The sequence below is a fragment of the Elephas maximus genome, chromosome 17 (assembly GCF_024166365.1).
Source record: "Elephas maximus indicus isolate mEleMax1 chromosome 17, mEleMax1 primary haplotype, whole genome shotgun sequence".
NCBI classification, from domain to species: domain Eukaryota; kingdom Metazoa; phylum Chordata; class Mammalia; order Proboscidea; family Elephantidae; genus Elephas; species Elephas maximus.
Window position 1 is genome coordinate 87,503,276 of NC_064835.1, and position 22,750 is coordinate 87,526,025.

A 22,750-nucleotide genomic window follows, 5' to 3' on the forward strand; every position below is an offset into this window, starting at 1 on the left:
CTTGCCGAAAGACTCCTCACTGCCTGTTCTTTTCCTACAGGCACAAGTCCTTGATCCTCAGCAGAGAATTCCAAGTCCTTGGTGCCATCTTCCAATCTGATCTTGTCTCCTGCCACACCCCCTGCTGAATGTGCCATGCACTCCCCACCGCTCTGCTTTGGCACAGGCCGTTTCTCTCATGAAGGGCATTTCTCACACCCCAATCTCCAAATTCCTACTGCTGTTGTTGTTAGGTGCCGTCGAGTCGGTTCCAACTCATAGTGATCTTATGCGCAACAGAACGAAGCAATGCCTGGTCCTGAGCCATCCTTACTTCTAAGGATGCTCGAGCTCATTGTTGCAGCCACTGTGTCAATCTACCTCGTTGAGGGTCTTCCTCTTTTCTGCTGACCCTGTACTTTGCCAAGCATGATGTCTTTCTCCAGGGACTGATCCCTCCTGACAACATGTCCAAAGTATGTAAGACGCAGTCTCGTCATCCTTGCTTCTAAGGAGCATTCTGCTTGAACTTCTTCTAAGACAGATTTGTTCATTCTTCTGGCAGTCCATGGTATATTCAGTATTCTTCACCAACACCACAATTCAAAGGCATCGGTTCTTCTTCTGTCTTTCTTACTCATTGTCCAGCTTTCATGTGCATACGATGCGACTGAAAATACCATGGCTTGGGTCAGGGGCACCTTAGTCTTCAAGGTGACATCTTTGCTCTTCAACACTTTAAAGAGGTCCTTTGCAGGAGATTTACCCAATGCAATGTGTCTTTTGATTTCTTGACTGCTGCTTCCATGGGTGTTGACTGTAGATCCAAGTAAAATGAAATCCTTGACAAATTCAATCTTTTCTCCATTTATCATGATGTTGCTGATTGGTCCAGTTGTGAGGATTTTGGTTTTCTTTATGTTGGGGCACCACCCATACTGAAGGCTGTGGTCTTTGATGTTCATTAGTAAGTGCTTCAAGCCCTTTTCACTTTCAGCAAGCAAGGTTGTGTCATCTGCATAATGCAGGTTGTTAATGAGTCTTCCTCCAATCCTTAGGCCCCATTCTTCTTCATATAGTCCAGCTTCTCAGATTATTCGCTCAGCATACAGATTGAATAGGTATGGTGAAAGAATACAACCCTGGCGCACACCTTTCCTGACTTTAAGCCAATCAGTATCCCTTTGTTCTGTCTGAACAACCACCTCTTGATCTATGTAAAGGTTTCTCATGAGCACAATTAAGTGTTCTGGAATTCCCTTCCTTTGCAATGTTATCCATAATTTGTTATGATCCACACAGTCGAATGCCTATGCATAGTCAATAAAACACAGGTAAACATCCCTCTGGTATTCTCTGCTTTCAGCCAGGATCCATCTGACATCAGCAATGATATCCCTGGTTCCACGTCCTCTTCTGAATTTCTGGCAGTTCCCTGTTGATACACTGCTGCAGCCGTTTTTGAATGATCTTCAGCAAAATTTTGCTTGCGTGTGATATTAATGATATTGTTCTACAATTTCCACATTCGGTTGGATCACCTTTCTTGGGAGTAGACATAAATATGGATCTCTTCCAGTCAGTTGGCCAGGAAGCTGTCGTCCATATTTCTTGGCATAAACGAGTGAGCACCTCCAGCGCTGCATCTGTTTGTTGAAACATCTCAATTGATATTCCATCAATTCCTAGAGCCTTGTTTTTCACCAATGCCTTCAGAGCAGCTTGGACTTCTTCCTTCAGTACCATCAGTTCCTGATCAAATGCTACCTCTTGAAATGGTTGAACATTGACTAATTCTTTTTGGTGTAATGACTCTGTGTATTCTTTCCATCTTCTTTTGATCTTTCCTGCATCGTTTAATATTTTCCCCATAGGATCCTTCACTATTGCAACTTAAGGCTTGAATTTTTTCTTCAGTTCTTTCAGCTTGAGAAGCTCCAAGCGTGTTCTTCCCTTTTGGTTTTCCATTTCCAGCTCTTTGCACGTCATTATAATACTTTTTTTTTTTTTATAATACTTTACTTTGTCTTCTTTGAAATCTTCTGTTCAGTTCTTTTATTTCATCAATTCTTCCTTTTGCTTTAGCTGCTCGACGTTTGAGAGAGAGTAAGTTTCAGAGTCTCCTCTGACATCCATCTTGGTCTTTTCCTTCTTTCCTGTCTTTTCCATGACCTCTTGCTTTCTTCGTGTATGATGTCCTTGATGTCACGTGTCTGTCAGTTTGTCATAATGTGGGGGCTTGCGTGTTGCTCTGATGCTGGAAGCTATGCCACCGGTATTCAGATACCAGCAGGGTCACCCATGGAGGACGGGTTTCAGCTGAGCTTCCAGACTAAGACAGACTAGGAAGAAGGACCCGGCAGTCTACTCTGAAAAGCATTAGCCAGTGAAAACCTTCTGAATAGCAGCGGAACATTGTCCCAATTCCCATACAACCTTCCAAACCAAATTTCATTTTCCCTCCTCTGTGAAGTCTTCCCCAACTCCACAGTTAGAATTGGTCACTTTTACCCATCTTCTAGTTTTTCTTTGGGTATGATTCTGTTATTGTACTGTAATACTGTCGTAAGTATCTGGGTTTCATTCATTCAATAAATATTTGTGAAGTACTCACTATGTGCCAGGCCCCACTCTAGGTGCTCTGGACACAGATACAAATAAAGCTGGAACAGGGTTTCAGCTCTCATGGAAGAGGTTACGTTCTATCCCTGTATCTGTCTCCCCCACGAGGCTGGGTCCGTGTCTTCAGTGCAGTTAACAAACCCCATTAGGTGTCTAACATAGTTATCACTTTGGGAGAGAGAGATGGATGAAATGGGTGAAACGGCTCCTTACTGCCTGGGATTTCTCATGGCAAGCACAGACTCTGATCCATGGTAGAGAGTTGTTATGGATTGAATTGTGTCCTGAAAAAATGTGTGTCAACTTGGCTAGGCTATGATTTCCAGTATTGTGTGGTATGATTGTCCACCACTTTGTCATCTGATATGATTTTCCTATGTGTTGTAAATCCTACCTCTATGGTGTTAATGAGGCAGTTACGTAATAAGGCAGGACTCAATCTACAAGGTTAGATTGTATCTTGAGTCAATTTCTTGTAAGATACAAAAGAGAGAAGGAAGCAGAGAGACAGGGGGGTCTCCTACCACCAAGAAAGCAATGCCAGGAGCAGAGCGTGTTCTTTGGACTCGGGGTTCCTGCACCGAGAAGCTCCTGGTCCAGGGTAAGATTGATGACAAGGACCTCCCTCCAGAACTGACAGAGAGAGAAACCCTTTGCTTAGAGCTGGTGCCCTGAATTTGGACTTCTAGCCTCCTAAACTGTGAGAGAAATTTCCATTTGTTAAAGCTGTCTGCTTGTGGTATTTCCGTTCTAGCAGCACTAGATAACTAAAATAGGAGTGAACAAATATTTCTGGATAAAGAGATTAAGAGCTTGTTGGAAATTCATTTTATTCCCACATTGTAGATAAGGGAATAAAGAAATAGAACAGCTAGTTCATATCCTGGAACAATGAGCGTTTGATTGCCAGAATTCCAGGCAAATTCAGTAAAACACACTATTTTTGTTCTGAATCACTAGAGGCTTCTTTTCACTCCACCAGTAATACTTCCCACTTCTAAAAAAAAAAAAAAATTTTTTTTTTTAATAGATAAAGGGACCAAAACCAAAAACCAAACCTGTTGCTGTCTAGTTGATTCTGACTCACAGTGACTGTGTAGGACAGAGTAGAGCTGCCCCATAGAGTTTCCAAGGGGCGTCTGGTGGATTCAAACTGCAGACCTTTTGGTTAGCAGCACCGCACCACAAGGGCTCCAATAAAGGCACAAATGCTAGCATGTCCTGCCAGTTCCACATGGGAAGGTCCATCATCTAGGCCTTGCAATTACGGTTCTGAGGGCATTTCAGGTAATGCTTCCCAAGGAAATACTAGACAACTCTCTGGAAGCCACTTCATTCGAATAACATTAATAAACATACGGTGTTTTGTGAAAAAAACTTTGAATTCTGCACAAAAGGCATAGCTTTCTACACTGAAGAAAAAAAATGTGATTTTTCAGGGGAAAAAAGAAAATTAAAAATAAACAAAATGATCCAGAATCCAAAGCAGCAAATACAAAATTTAAAAGAAGGAGAAGCTCTAGCATCATTTGCCAAAGGCCAAAATAAAAAAGATGAATCCCAAAGATCAGGTCTTTGGAAAAAAAATTTTGTTTTTTTTAATATTATCATATGGCGAATATGGAGCCCTGTTGGCTCAGTGGTCAAGGGCTTGGCTACTGACCAAAAGGTCAGCAGTTCAAATCCACCAGCTGCTCCTTGGCAACTCTACGGGGCAGTTCTACTCTGTCCTATGTGGTCGTTATGAGTCGGAATCAACTCAACAGCAATGGGTTTTTGATTTTTATGGTGAACATCTAAGAATTATCTAAAATTCAGCAGGGCTTTAAACTGGTTTGAAGCCCTAGAACTCAGCAAGATGTCAGATGACTTCTTCCAGGGCTACATATTCACACTCAGTCAGAAAGGGTGGTGTTATGCTGGCAATAGGTATCTAGAGCCTTGAAACCTTCATGTTCCTTCATTCAAGAACCCCACTCCTAAGAATTTATTCTAATAATTCAACTCTTTGTACCATAAGAGCTACTAAAACATTATGTGACCCTGCTAACTCAGAACTGAGGCCTCTCCCCAAGTCCACCTTCCAGCCAAAGATTAGATAGGCCTATAAAACAAACAATAGCACACATGAGGAACGTGCTTCTTAGTTCAGTCAAGTATATGAGAACAAATGAGCAACACCTGCCCAAAAGCAAAGAAGAGAAGGCAGGAAGGGACAGGAAAACTGGATGAATGGGCACAGAGGACCCAGGGTGGAAAGGAAAAGGGGGAGAGTACTGACACAATGCAGGGATTGCAACCAATGTCACAAAACAGCTTGTATATCAAATTTTGAATGAGAAACTAATTTGTGCTTTAAAAAACCCACAAAAAACATTATGTGAAAGATCAGAAAACTGGAAATAACCCAAACATTCAACATCCAGTGAAGAGTTAAATAAATCAGGACATACGCACACCATGGAATATTATGTAACCCCTAAAGTATCAATCTGAAGCTTCCACAAAAACACAGGAAAAGTTTATGAAGATTAAATAAATAAATTAAATATATAAAATGCTTATGGACACTTTGCCTGTATCTATATAAAACACATTTATTCAAAAAGGAAAAAAAAAAAACTAAAAGGAGACACTTCAAAGTAGTAATAATATGGGAATCAGATTGTAAATTATTTTTTCGTTCTAAAAGTTTTGTCTTGTTAATCATGATATTATATTGCTAATGCTTACAGGAGGCTTTTATCCTCACAACAATCCTCTGAGGCTATACTATTAATACTCCTGTTTCACAGATATGAAAACTGAGGGTTAGAGAGACTGAGTAACGGGCTGAGATCAGTTACTGGGGCTGAGACTCTGGTCTGCCTCACACCAAAGTCCAGGCTTTTAATTACTACATCAAACTTTTGTTTTTCCTTTAGAGGATGTATTGAGTAAAAGGAGTCCTGGTGGCTCAGGGGCTAAGCGTCCAGCTGCTAACCTGAAGGTTGGCAATTCAAGTCTACCAGCTGCTCCTTGGAACCCTATGGGGCAGTTCTACTCTGTCCTATAGGGTCACTATGAGTTGGAACTGAGTCGATAGCAATGGGTTTGCTTTTTTTTGGTTTATTGCATAAAAACTAAGGTCATAATAAAATCAAATGGCATTCCCTTTTGATGAATAAAGTCCTGTGACCTTAGCTGGGCTGGCTGTAACTCCTTTGGCAATCAGGGTGGAGAGGCAAGGAAGGCCAGCCTAGGGATGGAGAGGTGACATGAGGCAGGCAGGGAGAATGGTCTCGGAAATGCAGAAACCCCCACGGCACCCACGTGCCCAGTGCTCTGCTCATGGAGGATGGTCTTGGGAATACAGAAAGCCCTAAGGCACCCACGTGCCCAGTGCCCTGCTCATGGAGGACGGTCTTGGGAACACAGAAACCCCCACGGCACCCATGCACCCAGGGCCCTGCTCACAGAATTCTCCTTCTTGGCAGCCTCCTGGAGTTCCATGGCCTGCTGGATGTACAGCTTCCCAGCTAGGATTTCATTTTCCAACAACGACAGCTCTTTCAATGAAATGGGCCAATTCAATCGTCCTAGTGCCTCATTTAAAGCTGCTTTGTTTTCCAAGTACCTCATTGGTTTGTCTGCATCTAACCTGAAAAACAAAAAAGAAGAAGAAACAAAGCTACCATATTAGAAAAAAGTACAGCAAGATGACTTCTTAGCAAACCCTGCCGTGAGAAACATCTGTCAAAGTAGGTGCTGGTTGACGTCACAGTCTTGCCCACTGGTCCAGCAGGACTTTCGTAGTTTGCCTAAATTAAATGCAACAATCTCTTGTGGATTATGGTAGGCAATTTACCCCAGTGATTAAGAGCTTGGCTGCTAACCGAAAGGTCAGCAGTTCAAATCTACCAGCTGCTCCTTGGAAACCCTATGAGGCTGTTCTACTCTGTCCTATGGGGTTGCTATGAGTTAGAATCAACTCAAAGGCAATGGGCTTGGTTTGGGTTTTATCTCATTTGATTAACTGATTTTTTAAAAAAAGTTTGAAATACTCATGAATCTTTTCAACTCGTATTTGCAGCCCGTTCCTTTCTCCCTAAGTCTGGCATCTGAAGAACCAAAAATGGGCTTTAAAGACAGTTCACACAACTGTGCCTAGCAGTAACTCTGGAAAACAGCACAACACAACACGAACCAAATCGCCTCAGTGAAGTCACTCTTCTTCTAGCTTGTTTTAGGCTGTTTTGATCTCCTTCCTTCCTTGCAAGCCTAAATGGAACTAAACTTTCTGGCTGCACTGCTGTGGTACCTGAAGGACAGAAGCCGAACTTGCCAAGAGCTGATAGACCAGGCTGTGGGATTCCAGGGGCAGCCGGTGTGCGGTGTGATAGCCCAGGATCTGGATTCTATTTCCAGCTGCTCCTGAGTCATGCACTCTTGGAAAAAGTCTGTGTGTATGTGTGTGTGTGTGTGTGAGAGAGAGAGAGAGAGATAACAACTTATAATTATCATTCTCTTATTGCTGAAGGCATCACTTACTTCCTCTAGATGTTGGATATTGGAAGAGTAATCCAGGAACAAAGCTTGTCACCAGAAGATAGTGAAAAATTCTTACCACAAATTTAAATTAAGGTTCCTAGGCTATGTTTTTAATCTACTCATGGTGGGAAATGTTTCTACTGTCAAATTAATAGTGTTCCAGGGAAATACAAGAGGTTTCCAAAGGGCTGGGGTGAAGGGAGAGAATCTCATTCATGCATTCACCTCTCTCCTAATTTGAAAGAGCTGTGAGGTCATGTCCAATGGCTGCCCTACCAGACTATGAACTTTGGAAAATGACTTTTACAGCTCCTTTGCTAAATGCAGAGCCCTGCTGGCACGGTGGTTAAGTGCTACAGTTGTTAGCCAAACGGTCAGCAGTTTGAATTCACTAGTCACTCCTTGGAAACCCCACAGGACAATTTCACTCCATCCTATAGGGTTGCTATGAGTCAGGATTGACTCAACGCCAATGGGTTTGGTTTTTGTTTGTTTATTTCTTTGCTAAAGGCAATGTCTCAGAGTTTACCTACCCCTTAAATGAGTACAGAACCAGCCTTTCAGTAATCCACTATCTAAATGAATCTTACAGTTTAAAAATAAAATTAAATCCTTTCCCAATTTATAAGATTTCGATATAGTTTAAAACCATTCTTAAGAAGGCTGCAAAAAAACCCCATTGCCGTTGAGTTGATTCTGATTCATAGTCAACCCTACAGGACAGAGTAGAACTACCCCATAGGGTTTCCAAGGCTGTAATCTTTACGGAAGCAGACTGCCACATCTTTCTCTCTCGGGGTGGCTGGTAGGTTTGAACCACCGACCTTTTGGTTAGTTGCTAAGTGCCTAACCATTGCACCACCAGGGCTTCCAGAAGGCTACAAAGTACAACCAAGTAGATATTTTTAAAGGAGAAACAATCATTCTCTGATTTCAGATACAGGAAATCAAGTGTCAAAGCTTTTAAAAGGCATCAAACATGCCTAATGCTGCCATTTCCAATAAACAGACTTCATTCATTAATTCATTCAACAAATAATTTACTGCAGGCTTGCTCTGTGCCAGGCATGCTACACCATGTGAGACACTGGGAATTCTCTGATGACAAACAGCTACAGCCCCTGCGTTGCAAAGCTTACAATCCAGTGGGGAGATACAATAAGCACGGAAATAAATAATTACAGAACATATGTAACGATAAATCATGACTAACACTAAGAAGGAAATATACAAGTAGTACCAAGACAGACAGGAGGAGCACCAGGTGCTTAGCAGGACTCTGATGAAGTGACGGTCACAGGAGCCTGCCATGCAGAGTGTAGGGGCACAGTCCAGGCAGAGGGGGCAGCATGTGGGAAACGAATGGGGATCAAGCAAACCTATCACAAGAACAGCCACAGAGAGCTTCAGAAGCATAGGCAAATATACTACTTGAAAACCTGGGCTTTGGGGATGGTATTAGAAGAAGGACTTTATTACTTCCGCATCAGGAATATAAAAGAATATAAGCTTTAGAGCAAGACAAGCCTGGAGTGGAACGTGGACACTGGGAATTACAGGTGGGTGGCCTTGGAGAAATGACTCCATTTCTCTACACCAGCGATTCGGAAACTTGAGCAGCATTAGAACCCTCTGAAGGGCTTCTTCCAACGCGATGGCTGCCTGCCCATCCCCTCCACTCACTGTCTGTGCTGATGTTGCTCCCTCGGGACCATGCTGGTACAGGAGATGGCTGGACAGTGGGGGTAACGCCCTCACACGAGGGTGCCGTGAGGATTAGATGACGTAACCGGGTGAAGTGCTTTGCGCAGAGCCTGACACAAGTCAACTCTCAGTAAGGTGGTGTGGGCAAAGGTGATGGGGGAGAAGAATCTACTGAAACCCTGCCTCCCTCCGAGTTCCTTAACCGCAGCTCTACCCCAAGTGGAAAGGATTTCTCTCTGACCTTCCTTCCTCTCAACGTCAGTTCCTGGAACTCTGTGTGTCTCTTTTTATCTCATTTGGTCTTGCGTTATCATTGCCTACAATCACACAGAATGGCCCTCACAAGGTAGGGGCTCGTGGAGGGCAGGCCCCTGCCTAATTTAGCTCTGCACCCCCCATTCCGCAGGCTCACTGGCAGCCCTCAGGGAAGGTGGAAGAGAACCAGTCAGCTCTGTGGCTGGACAAGCAAAACATGAGCATCAGGCTGATACCCATCACTCAATTCAAACTGGGCCTTAGGAAATGAGGAGGGCAGGTCCGGGGCAAAGGAGTTTCAAGAAAACCAAAGACACGGGAAAATACCAGTCCAAAGGACTAATGGGCCACACAAACCACAGCCCACACCAACCTGAACTCAGAAGAATTCAGTGGTGCCCAGCTACCACCACCAACCGCTCTGACAGAGATTACAACAGAGGGTCCCAGACAGAGTGGGAGAAAAATGTAGAACAAAATTCAAACTCACAAAAAAAAGACCAGACTTACTGGTCTGACAGAGACTGGAGGAACCCCCGAGATTATGGCCTCCAGACACTTGCTAACTCAAAACTGAAGCCACTGCCAAAGTCCACCTTTTAGGGGAGATTAGACAGGCCTATAAAACAAACAATAACACACGTGAGGAAACTTCTCCTTAGACCAATCAAGTATACGAGACCAAAGGGGCAACACTTGCCCAAGAGCAAAGACGAAAAGGCAGGAAGGAAAACTGGATGAACGGACATGGAGAGCCCGGGGTGGAAAGGGGGAGAGTGCTGACACACTGAGGGAATTGGAACCAATGTCACGAAAAAAAAAATTGTGTATAAATTTTTGAATGAAAAACTAACTTGCTCTGTAAACTTTCACCTAAAGAACAAAAAAATAAAAAAAGAAAATGAGGAGGGCTGGGAAGACTTACCTTTCTTTTTCCTCTTGAGATAATGCTTGCCACACGATTTTATTCAAGCGCCTGTTAAAAGAAGGATCAACAGCAGTAATTTAGCAGCAACACTGCACTTTGTTGCAGAAGGCTCTGAGAGGCACTGCAAGGGGGTGTCAGCAAAGTGCCATCACTACCGGGCCATGCAACTGTCACTTGCTTAAAGAGCTGGGAGGACAACGTCTGCCCCCCTCAGCATCATTGCTGAAGCCTGATTGATGGCACTGATGAAATTGTGTCAAATATTAAAGGAAGACCCAGCACTCAGTTCAGTCGCATAAAACCTAGGCTGAACAAAGGCAGTAAGCAAACTGATCTTCATTATAGCTGCACTAATGTTTCTAACCCCCACGTGTCTGTCAGTTTGTCGTACTGCGGGGGCTTACGTGTTGCTGTGAAGCTGGAAGCTATGCCACCGGTATTCAGACACCAGCAGGGTCACCCATGGAGGACAGGTTTCAGCTGAGCTTCCAGACTAAGACAGACTAGGAAGAAGGACCTGGCAGTCTACTTCTGAAAAGCATTAGCCAGTGAAAACCTTATGAATAGCAGTGGAACATTGTCTGATATAGTGCTGGAAGATGAGCCCCCCAGGTTGGAAGGCACTCAAAAGATGACTGGGGAAGAGCTGCCTCCTCAGAGTACAGTCAACCTTAATCACATGGATAAGGTAAAGCTCTCAGGACCTTGGTTTGCTGATGTGACACGACTCAAAATGAGAAGAAACAGTATGAATCTAGGAAAATTGGAAATTGTCAGAAATGAAATGGAACGCATAAACATCGATATCCTAGGCATTAAAAAAAAGTGAGCTGAAATGGACTGGTATTGGCCATTATGAATCGGACAATCATACAGTCTACTATGCTGGGAATGACAACTTGAAGAGGAATGGTGTTGCATTCATTGTCAAAAAGAACATTTCAAGATCTATCCTGAACTACAACACTGTCAGTGATAGGATAATATCCATAGGCCTACAAGGAGGACCAGTTAATACGACTATTATTCAAATTTACCTACCAACCACTAGAGCCAAAGATGAAGAAATAGAAAATTTTTATCAGGTGCTGCAGTCTGAAATTGATCGAACATGCAATCAAGATGCATTGATAATTACTGGCGATTGAAATGCGGAAGTCGGAAAATACAGCCTTGGTGATAGAAACAATGCCGGAGATTGAATGATAGAATTTTGCAAGACCAACAAATTCTTCACTGAAAATACCTTCTTTCACCAACATGAACAGCGACTATACACATGGACCTCACCAGATGGAATGCACAGAAATAAAACTTACTACATCTGTGGACAGAGACAATGGAAAAGCTCAATATCATCAGTCAGAACCAGCCCAGGGCAGACTTGGAACAGGCCATCAATTGCTCATATGCAAGTTCAAGCTGAAACTGAAGAAAATCAGAGCAAATCCACGAGAGCCAAAATATGACCTTGAGTATATCCCACCTGAATTTAGAGACCATCTGAAGAACAGATTTGACGCATTGAACACTAGTGACCAAAGACCAGATGAGCTGTGGAATGACATCCAGGACATCATCTATGAAGAAAGCAAGGGGTCATTGAAAAGACAGGAAAGAAAGAAAAGACCAAGATGGATGTCAGAGGAGACTCTGAAACTTGCTCTGGAACGTCGAGCAGCTAAAGCAAAAGGAAGAACTGATGAAGTAAAAGAACTGAACAGAAGATTTCAAAGGGCGTCTCGAGAAGACAAAGTGAAGTATTATAATGACATGTGAAAAGAGCTGGAGATGGAAAACCAAAAGGGAAGAACACACTCAGTGTTTCTCAAGCTGAAAGTATTGAAGAAAAAATTCAAGCCCCGAGTTACAATAATGAAGGATTCCATGGGAAAATATTAAACGATGCAGGAAGCATCAAAAGAAGATGGAAAGAATACACAGAGTCATTATACCAAAAAGAATTAGTCAATGTTCAACCATTTCAAGAGGTAGCATATGATCAGGAACTGATGGTACTGAAGGAAGAAGTCCAAGCTATTCTGAAGGCATTGACGAAAAACAAGGCTCCAGGAATTGATGGAATACCAATTGAGATGTTTCAACAAACAGATGCAGCGCTGGAGGTGCTCACTTGTCTATGCCAAGAAATATGGAAGACCGCTTCCTGGCCAACTGACTGGAAGAGATCCATATTTATGTCTATTCCCAAGATAGGTAATCCAACCAAATGTGGAAATTATAGAACAATATCATTAATATTGCACACAAGCAAAATTTTGCTGGAGATCATTCAAAAACAGCTCCAGCAGTATATCGACAGGAAACTGCCAGAAATTCAGGCCAGTTTCAGAAGAGGACGTGGAACCAGGGATATCATTGCTGATGTCAGATGGATCCTGGCTGAAAGCAGAGAATACCAGAAGGATGTTTACCTGTGTTTTATTGACTATGCAAAGGCATTCGACTGTGTGGATCATAACAAATTATGGATAACACTGCGAAGGATGGGAATTCCAGAACACTTAATTGTTTATGAGGAACCTTTCCATAGATCAAGAGGCAGTTGTTCAGACAGAACAAGGGGATACTGATTGGTTTAAGGTCAGGAAAGGTGTGCGCCAGGGTTGTATTCTTTCACCATGCCTATTCATTCTGTATGCTGAGCAAATAATCCGAGAAGCTAGACTATATGAAGAAGAACGGGGCACCAGGATTGGAGGAAGACTTGTTAAGAACCTGCGTTATGCAGATGATACAATCTTGCTCGCTGAAAGTGAAGAGGACTTGAAGCACTTACTAATGAAGATCAAAGACCATAGCCTTCAGTATGGACTGCACCTCAACATAAAGAAAACAAAAATCCTCACAAGTGGACCAATGAGCAACATCATGATAAACGGAGAAAAGGTTGAAGTTGTCAAGGATTTCATTTTACTTGGATCCACAATTAATAGCCATGGAAGCAGCAGTCAAGAAATCTTAAGACGCATTGCATTGGGTAAATCTGTCGCAAAGGACCTCTTTAAAGTGTTGAAGAGCAAAGATGTCACCTTGAAGACTAAGGTGCGCCTGACCCAAGCCATGGTATTTTCAGTGGCATCATATGCATGTGAAAGCCAGGCAATGAATAAGGAAGACCGAAGAATAGACACCTTTGAATTGTGGTGTTGGCGAAGAATATTGAATATACCATGGACTGCCAAAAGAACAAACAAATCTGTCTTAGAAGAAGTACAACCAGAATGCTCCTTAGAAGCAAGGATGGCGAGACTGTGTCTTACACACTTTGAACATGTTGTCAGGAGGGATCAGTCCCTGGAGAAGGACATCATGCTTGGCAGAGTACAGGGTCAGTGGAAAGGAGGAAGGCCCTCAACGAGGTGGATTGACACAGTGGCTGCAACAATGAGCTCAAGCATAACAACTGTAAGGATGGTTCAGGACTGGGCCGTGTTTCGTTCTGTTGTGCATACGGTCGCTATGAGTCGGAACCAACTTGACAGCACCTAACAACAACAATGTTTCTAAGGAGTCCCTGAGTGGTGCAAACAGTTACAAGCTCAGCTACTAACTGAAAGGTTGGCGGTTCAAATCCACCCAGAAGCACCTCAACATAAAAACCTAGAGGCGGAGCCAAGATGGCGGACTAGGCAGACGCTACCTCGGATCCCTCTTACAACAAAGACACGGAAAAACAAGTGAATCGATCACATACATAACAATCTACGAACCCTGAACAACAAACACAGATTTAGAGACGGAGAACGAACTAATACGGGGAAGCAGCGATTGTTTCCAGAGCCTGGAGCCAGCGTACCAGTCAGGTACGGCACAAGCACAGAGAGCGGCTCCACCCCCCTGAACTAACCCCGGGAGGGGGACCAGCCGGTTCCACGGGCGGCGTGGGACGCAGCCGGTAGGAGAAGTCCCCGGGAGGCAGTGACTGCTCTCGGAGCAGAAAGAGCAGCGTCTGAGCCGGGGAACCATCCCGCAGGGATTTGGACTGGACGCAGGTATGGCATAAACACGGAGAGCTGCTCCACCCCCCTGAACTAACTCCGGGAAGGGGACCAGCCGGGTCACGCGGGCGGCGTGGGATGCAGCTGGTAGGAGAAGTCCCTGGGAGGCAGGGACTGGTATTGGAGCGGGGAGAACAGCGTCCCAGCCGGGACACTCGGTCACGGCACAAGCACGGGGAGCTGCTCCACCCATCTGAACTAACCCCGGGAGGAGGCCCAACTGGTTCTCGGCGGCGGCACGGTCACGCGGCTGGAGGGACGAGAAGTCCCCGGGAGGCAGCGACTGATTTTGGAGTCGAGAGTGCACCGTCCCAGTAGGGGAGTCTTGACGCTGGGCGTGGGGCTGGAAGCGGAGGATCTGACCGTGACTCCAGCGGGCCAGACACCCTGGGGGCAATCTCCACACAGCCAGCACACATAGGCGACGCACCCCGCAGGAGTCTCAGATATAATAGTCATTCCAAGCAAGACAAGCAACTCTGGCTATATTCTGAGGTGCTACTCTCCTATCTCTCTGTTCCCTCCCCCACCCTCCCCAGGCAGCTTCATTAACATCTGAATAGCCTGAGCCAGAGGGAGAACTCTGATAGGGATCTGACTGCATTTTTTTTTTTAGCGGATTTTCTGGAAAAACTAGTTTCCCAGTGATGGCTCGGAGACAACAATCCATATCAAACCACTTAAAGAAGCAGACCATGACAGCTTCTCCAACCCCCAAAACAAAAGAATCAAAATCTTTCCCAAATGAAGATACAATCTTGGAATTATCAGATACAGAATATAAAAAACTAATTTACAGAATGCTTAATGATATCACAAATGAAATTAGGATAACTGCAGAAAAAGCCAAGGAACACACTGATAAAACTGTTGAAGAACTCAAAAAGATTATTCAAGAACATACTGGAAAAATTAATAAGTTGCAAGAATCCATAGAGAGATAACATGTAGAAATCCAAAAGATTAACAATAAAATAACAGAATTAGACAATGCACTAGGAAGTCAGAGGAGCAGACTCGAGCAATTAGAATGCAGACTGGGACATCTGGAGGACCAGGGAATCGACACCAACATAGCTGAAAAAAAATCAGATAAAAGAATTAAAAAAAATGAAGAAACCCTAAGAATTATGTGGGACTCTATCAAGAAGGATAACCTGCGGGTGATTGGAGTCCCAGAACAGGGAGGGGGGACAGAAAACACAGAGAAAATAGTTGAAGAACTCCTGACAGAAAACTTCCCTGACATCATGAAAGACGAAAGGATATCTATCCAAGATGCTCATCGAACCCCATTTAAGATTGATACAAAAAGAAAAACACCAAGACATATTATCATCAAACTCACCAAAACCAAAGATAAACAGAAAATTTTAAAAGCAGCCAGGGAGAAAAGAAAGGTTTCCTTCAAGGGAGAATCAATAAGAATATGTTCTGACTACTCAGCAGAAACCATGCAGGCAAGAAGGGAATGGGACGACATATACAGAACACTGAAGGAGAAAAACTGCCAGCCAAGGATCATATATCCAGCAAAACTCTCTCTGAAATATGAAGGCGAAATTAAGATATTTACAGACAAACACAAGTTTAGAGAATTTGCAAAAACCAAACCAAAGCTACAAGAAATACTAAAGGATATTGTTTGGTCAGAGAACCAGTAATATCAGATATCGGCACAACACAAGGTCACAAAACAGATCGTCCTGATATCAACTCAAATAGGGAAATCACAAAAACAAATTAAGATTAATTAAAAAAAAATACACATAACAGGGAATCATGGAAGTCAATAGGTAAAAGATCACAATAATCAAAAAGAGGGACTAAATACAGGAGGCATTGAACTGCCATATGGAGAGTGATACAAGGCGATATAGAACAATACAAGTGAGGTTTTTACTTAGAAAAATAGGGGTAAATAATAAGGTAACCACAAAAAGGTATAACAACTCTATAACTCAAGATAAAAACCAAGAAAAACGTAACGACTCAACTAACATAAAGTCAAGCACTATGAAAATGAGGATCTCACAATTTACTAAGAAAAACGCCTCAGCACAAAAAAGTATGTGGAAAAATGAAATTGTCAACAACACACATAAAAAGGCATCAAAATGACAGCACTAAAAACTTATTTATCTATAATTACCCTGAATGTAAATGGACTAAATGCACCAATAAAGAGACAGAGAATCACAGACTGGATAAAGAAACACGATCCATCTATATGCTGCCTACAAGAGACACACCTTAGACTTAGAGACACAAACAAACTAAAACTCAAAGGATGGAAAAAAGTATATCAAGCAAACAATAAGCAAAAAAGAAGAGGAGTAGCAATATTAATTTCTGACAAAATAGACTTTAGACTTAAATCCACCACAAAGGATAAAGAAGGACACTATATAATGATAAAAGGGACAATTGATCAGGAAGACATAACCATATTAAATATTTATGCACCCAATGAGAGGGCTGCAAGATACATAAATCAAATTTTAACAGAATTGAAAAGCGAGATAGATACCTCCACAATTATAGTAGCAGACTTCAACACACCACTTTCGGAGAAGGACAGGACATCCAGTAAGAAGCTCAACAGAGACACGGAAGATCTAATTACAACAATCAACCAACTTGACCTCATTGACTTACACAGAACTCTCCACCCAACTGCTGCAAAGTATACTTTTTTTTCTAGTGCACATGGAACATTCTCTAGAATAGACCACATATTAGGTCATAAAACAAACCTTTGCAGAATCCAAAACATCGAAATATTACAAAGCATCTTCTCAGACCACAAGGCAATAAAACTAGAGATCAATAACAGAAAAACTAGGGAAAAGAAATCAAATACTTGGAAAATGAACAACACCATCCTGAAAAAAGACTGGGTTATAGAAGACATCAAGGAGGGAATAAGGAAATTCATAGAATGCAACAAGAATGAAAATACTTCCTATCAAAACCTCTGGGACAGAGCAAAAGCAGTGCTCAGAGGCCAATTTATATCAATAAATGCACACATACAAAAAGAAGAAAGAGCCAAAAGCAGAGAACTGTCCCTACAACTTGAACAAATAGAAACTGAGCAACAAAAGAATCCATCAGGCACCAGAAGAAAACAAATAATAAAAATTAGACCTGAACTAAATGAATTAGAGAACAGAAAAACAATTGAAAGAATTAACAAAGCCAAAAGCTGGTTCTTTGAAAAAATTAACAAAATTGATAAACCATTGGCTAGACTGACTAAAGAAATACAGGAAAGGAAACAAATAACCCGAATAAGAAATGAGAAGGACCACATCACAACAGAACCAAATGAAATTAAAAGAATCATTTCAGATTATTATGAAAAATTGTACTCTAACAAATTTGAAAACCTAGAAGAAATGGATGAATTCCTGGAAAAACACTACCTACCTAAACTAACACATTCAGAAGTAGAACAACTAAATAGACCCATAACAAAAAAAGAGATTGAAACGGTAATCAAAAAACTCCCAACAAAAAAAAAGCCCTGGCCCGGACGGCTTCACTGCAGAGTTCTACCACACTTTCAGAGAAGAGTTAACACCACTACTACTAAAGGTATTCCAAAGCATAGAAAATGACGGAATACTACTCAACTCATTCTATGAAGCCACCATCTCCCTGATACCAAAACCAGGTAAAGACATTACAAAAAAAGAAAATTATAGACCTGTATCCCTCATGAACATTGATGCAAAAATCCTCAACAAAATTCTAGCCAATAGAATCCAACAACACATCAAAAAAATAATTCACCCTGATCAAGTGGGATTTATACCAGGTATGCAAGGCTGGTTTAATATCAGAAAAACCATTAATGTAATCCATCACATAAATAAAACAAAAGACAAAAACCACATGATCTTATCAATTGATGCAGAAAAGGCATTTGACAAAGTCCAACACCCATTTATGATAAAAACTCTTACCAAAATAGGAATTGAAGGAAAATTCCTCAACATAATAAAGGGCATCTATGCAAAGCCAACAGCCAATATCACTCTAAATGAAGAGAACCTGAAAGCATTTCCCTTGAGAACGGGAACCAGACAAGGATGCCCTTTATCACCGCTCTTATTCAACATCGTGTTGGAAGTCTTAGCCAGGGCAATTAGCCTAGACAAAGAAATAAAAGGTATCCGGATTGGCAAGGAAGAAAGAAGTAAAGTTATCACTATTTGCAGATGACATGATTATATACACAGAAAACCCTAAGGAATCCTCCAGAAAACTACTGAAACTAATAGAAGAGTTTGGCAGAGTCTCAGGTTATAAAATAAACATACAAAAATCACTTGGATTCCTCTACATCAACAAAAAGAACACCGAAGAGGAAATAACCAAATCAATACCATTCACAGTAGCCCCCAAGAAGATAAGATACTTAGGAATAAATCTTACCAAGGATGTAAAAGACCTATACAAAGAAAACTACAAAGCTCTACTACAAGAAATTCAAAAGGACATACTTAAGTGGAAAAACATACCTTGCTCATGGATAGGAAGACTTAACATAGTAAAAATGTCTATTCTACCAAAAGCCATCTATACATTTAACGCACTTCCGATCCAAATTCCAATGTCATATTTTAAGGGGATAGAGAAACAAATCACCAATTTCATATGGAAGGGAAAGAAGCCCCGGATAAGCAAAGCACTACTGAAAAAGAAGAAGAAAGTGGGAGGCCCCACCTTACCTGACTTCAGAACCTATTATACAGCCACAGTAGTCAAAACAGCCTGGTATTGGTACAACAACAGACACATAGACCAATGGAACAGAATTGAGAACCCAGACATAGATCCATCCACGTATGAGCAGCTGATATTTGACAAAGGACCAGTGTCAATTAACTGGGGAAAAGATAGCCTTTTTAACAAATGGTGCTGGCATAACTGGATATCCCTTTGCAAAAAAATGAAACAGGACCCATACCTCACACCATGCACAAAAACTAACTCCAAGTGGATCAAAGACCTAAACATAAAGACTAAAACGATAAAGATCATGGAAGAAAAAATTGGGACAACCCTAGGAGCCCTAATACAAGGCATAAACAGAATACAAAACATTACCAAAAATGATGAAGAGAAACCCGATAACTGGGAGCTCCTAAAAATCAAACACCTATGCTCATCTAAAGACTTCACCAAAAGAGTAAAAAGACCACCTACAGATTGGGAAAGAATTTTCAGCTATGACATCTCCGACCAGCGCCTGATCTCTAAAATCTACATGATTCTGTCAAAACTCAACCACAAAAAGACAAACAACCCAATCAAGAAGTGGGCAAAGGATATGAACACACATTTCACTAAAGAAGATATTCAGGCAGCCAACAGATACATGAGAAAATGCTCTCGATCATTAGCCATTAGAGAAATGCAAATTAAAACTACGATGAGATTCCATCTCACACCAGCAAGGCTGGCATTAATCCAAAAAATATAAAATAATAAATGTTGGAGAGGCTGCGGAGAGATTGGAACTCTCATACACTGCTGGTGGGAATGTAAAATGGTACAACCACTTTGGAAATCTATCTGGCGTTATCTTAAACAGTTAGAAATAGAACTACCATACAACCCAGAAATCCCACTCCTAGGAATATACCCTAGAGATACAAGAGCCTTCATACAAACAGATACATGCACACCCATGTTTATTGCTGCTCTGTTTACAATAGCAAAAAGTTGGAAGCAACCACGGTGTCCATCAACGGATGAATGGGTAAATAAATTGTGGTATATTCACACAATGGAATACTACGCATCGTTAAAGAACAGTGACGAATCTGTGAAACATTTCATAACATGGAGGAACCTCGAAGGCATTATGCTGAGCGAAATGAGTCAGAGGCAAAAGGACAAATATTGTATAAGACCACTATTATAAGATCTTGAGAAATAGTAAACCTGAGAAGAACACATACTTTTGTGGTTACGAGGGGGGGAGGGAGGGAGGGTGGGAGAGGGTTTTTTATTGATTAATCAGTAGATAAGAACTGCTTTAGGTGAAGGGAAAGACAACACTCAATACATGGAAGGTCAGCTCAATTGGACTGGACCAAAAGCAAAGAAGTTTCCGGGATAAAATGAATGCTTCAAAGGTCAGCGGAGCAAGCGCGGGGGTCTGGGGAACATGGTTTGCAGGGACTTCTAAGTCAATTGGCAAAATAATTCTATTATGAAATCATTCTGCATCCCACTTTGAAATGTGGCGTCTGGGGTCTTAAATGCTAACAAGCGGCCATCTAAGATGCAGCAATTGGTCTCAACCCACCTGGAGCAAAGGAAAATGAAGAACACCAAGGTCACACGACAGCTAAGAGCCCAAGAGACAGAAAGGGCCACATGAACCAGAGACCTACATCATCCTGAGACCAGAAGAACTAGTTGGTGCCCGGCCACAATCGATGACTGCCCTGACAGGGAGCACAGCAGAGGACCCCTGAGGGAACAGGAGATCAGTGGGATGCAGACCCCAAATTCTCATAAAAAGACCAAACTTAATGGTCTGACTGAGACTGGAGGAATCCCGGCGGCCATGCTCCCCAGACCTTCTGTTGACACAGGACAGGAACCATCCCCGAAGACAACTCATCAGACATGAAAGGGACTGGTCAGTGGGGGGGAGAGAGATGCTGATGAAGAGTGAGCTAATTATATCAGGTGGTCACTTGAGAGTGTGTTGGCAGCTCTTGTCTGGAGGGGGGATGGGAGGATAGAGAGAGAGGGAAGCTGGCAAAATTGTCAAGAAAGGAGAGACTGAAAGGGCTGACTCAAGAGGGGGAGAGCAAGTGGGAGTAGGGAGTGAGATGTGTGTAAACTTATATGTGACAGACTGATTGGATTTGTAAACGTTCACTTGAAGCTTAATAAAAGTTATGAAAAAAAAAAAAAAAAAACCAACCTAGAGACCTACTTGTGAAAGGTCACAGCCACTGAAAACACTACGGAGCACAGTTCGACTCTAAAACACACGGGGCCCCGTGAGTCGGAATCCACTTGACGACAACTGGTTTTTTCGGGTAATGAATCTAAACACCTGCCATTTTCTTCCTGAGAAAAACGTAACTTGGCCCTTAGTTTGCCTTGTCTTCTACCTGGGTTTTCAGAGCAAAAGAGGCTAATAGGGTCAGGACAGTTTAGAGGTCAACCAGCCTGACCCCTCACCCTCCAGGTGAGGCTGTGAGAAGTGCAGACAGGTGAAGTGCCGCCGTGCCCATCCGCCCGCAGTGCGCTGGCCACACGGGGGCTGACGCTCATCGTTGAATACATTTTCAGAGAGACAGCGTCACCCCAAGGGGAAAGAAGGAAGTTGAAGCCAGTGGTGCCTGTAGGGCAGTTACAGCTCCTCTCCTTGTTGTTAATCACTGCTGCTTCTTTCAGAGTTTCCAGCCCAGCTCTGTTCTGCTACGTCACCACCCAGATCAGGCTTCCTGCAGTGTGGGGCGCAGAACATGGGCTCCAGGGGTCATGAGTGAGTGCTTCTGGAGAGAACACGGCTTCAGTAAAATGAGGTGGGAAATGCTGCCCCTCTCCAGGAGGCAGGACCTCATCACTGGACTCCCACCGGCGGAGCTCAGCTCTGGGCACACCTCAGGGGACACCGTCCTGGCTGCTCTGCCATCGTGAGCCTGGGGAGAGCATGGCCAGGGAGCCTGGCATGGTGGCTCAGAGTATACACTCAGGAGCCAGGAGGCCCAAGCTTGACTAGCTCCTCCTCTGACTAGCTGAGAGACTTTGGCCAGGACCACCTTTTCTGTAAAATGGGGATAAGGATCGTACCTTCCTACTGCAAGGACTCAATGAGCCAGTGTGTGCACAGCACAAGGAATTGTATCTGACACAAGAAAACGCCCTGCAGGTGTCAGAGTCGGAAGAGGGCAGGGAAATAAGCCACCTCAGTGCTTCTGTCTCCTGTGAAGTTTCAGTTCTTTGGGGCCTATTTAGAAACTGGGTTTCTTTAATGCACGTGGTTCATGTAAAAACGATAGAGGCTTCTAGGACTTGTTAAAAAGACTCACAGTATGCACTTTGTGGGGTGTATGTGCTTTTCTTAAAAAATCTTTATTTGATATTCTCTTTAACCTAAGGCTTGAGGTGGAGACTGGCAGCGCAGACAAGGGCTTTGAAGCCACACAGGTCAGGGTTCAAGCCTCAACACCTACACTTTGTTGCTGTATGATCCTGAGTCACATAACTTTATGAAACTCCATTTTCTCATCCATAGAACAAGGGTAGTACCACCTAGCCTTGGTGCTGAGAGAGCTGAGATGCGTGTGCAGAAAGCCCTGGGAGTAACTCAGCACTTGTTCCCTCCAGGTTCTGAAGAAGGACGAGGCTTAGATGCCTGAGAAACTGCTGGCGAATGTGGGTCCAATTAGTCAGCGCATGTCTCGAAGTCTAATTTGATCTTTTGGAAAATATTTTTTCCAAGAGTGTATTTTCATACTTTGTTATTCTCCTATTTTCCCTTTTCACCGAAATGTTTCAGAGCATACAAGCAGGGTGTTGTGAGAGAAAAACTGGGAGTGAACAGAAGGGTAGCCTGAGGGTGTGCTGACCCTGGCCCCACTGACTGGGGAGGCAGCCCTAGGAAAGTTGCTAAACATGTGGGATTAGACGAGACCCTGTGGGAAGCCAGGAGGGCGGTGGATGTGAG

At 42.8% G+C, this 22,750-nt stretch overlaps 1 protein-coding gene across 2 annotated transcripts in view; it reads right to left on the minus strand.

Annotated features, from left to right (window-relative positions):
* The window catches only part of VWA3B (von Willebrand factor A domain containing 3B), a 223,956-nt gene that overhangs the window by 40,710 nt on the left and 160,496 nt on the right, over positions 1–22,750 (minus strand). For both annotated transcript variants that reach the window (XM_049857248.1, XM_049857247.1), the window contains exons 21-22: positions 10,016–10,066; positions 6,058–6,241 (exon numbers count right to left, since the gene is read on the minus strand). In XM_049857248.1, the coding sequence (XP_049713205.1) occupies positions 6,058–6,241; positions 10,016–10,066 (235 nt within the window). The remainder of the gene's footprint in view (positions 1–6,057; positions 6,242–10,015; positions 10,067–22,750) is intronic.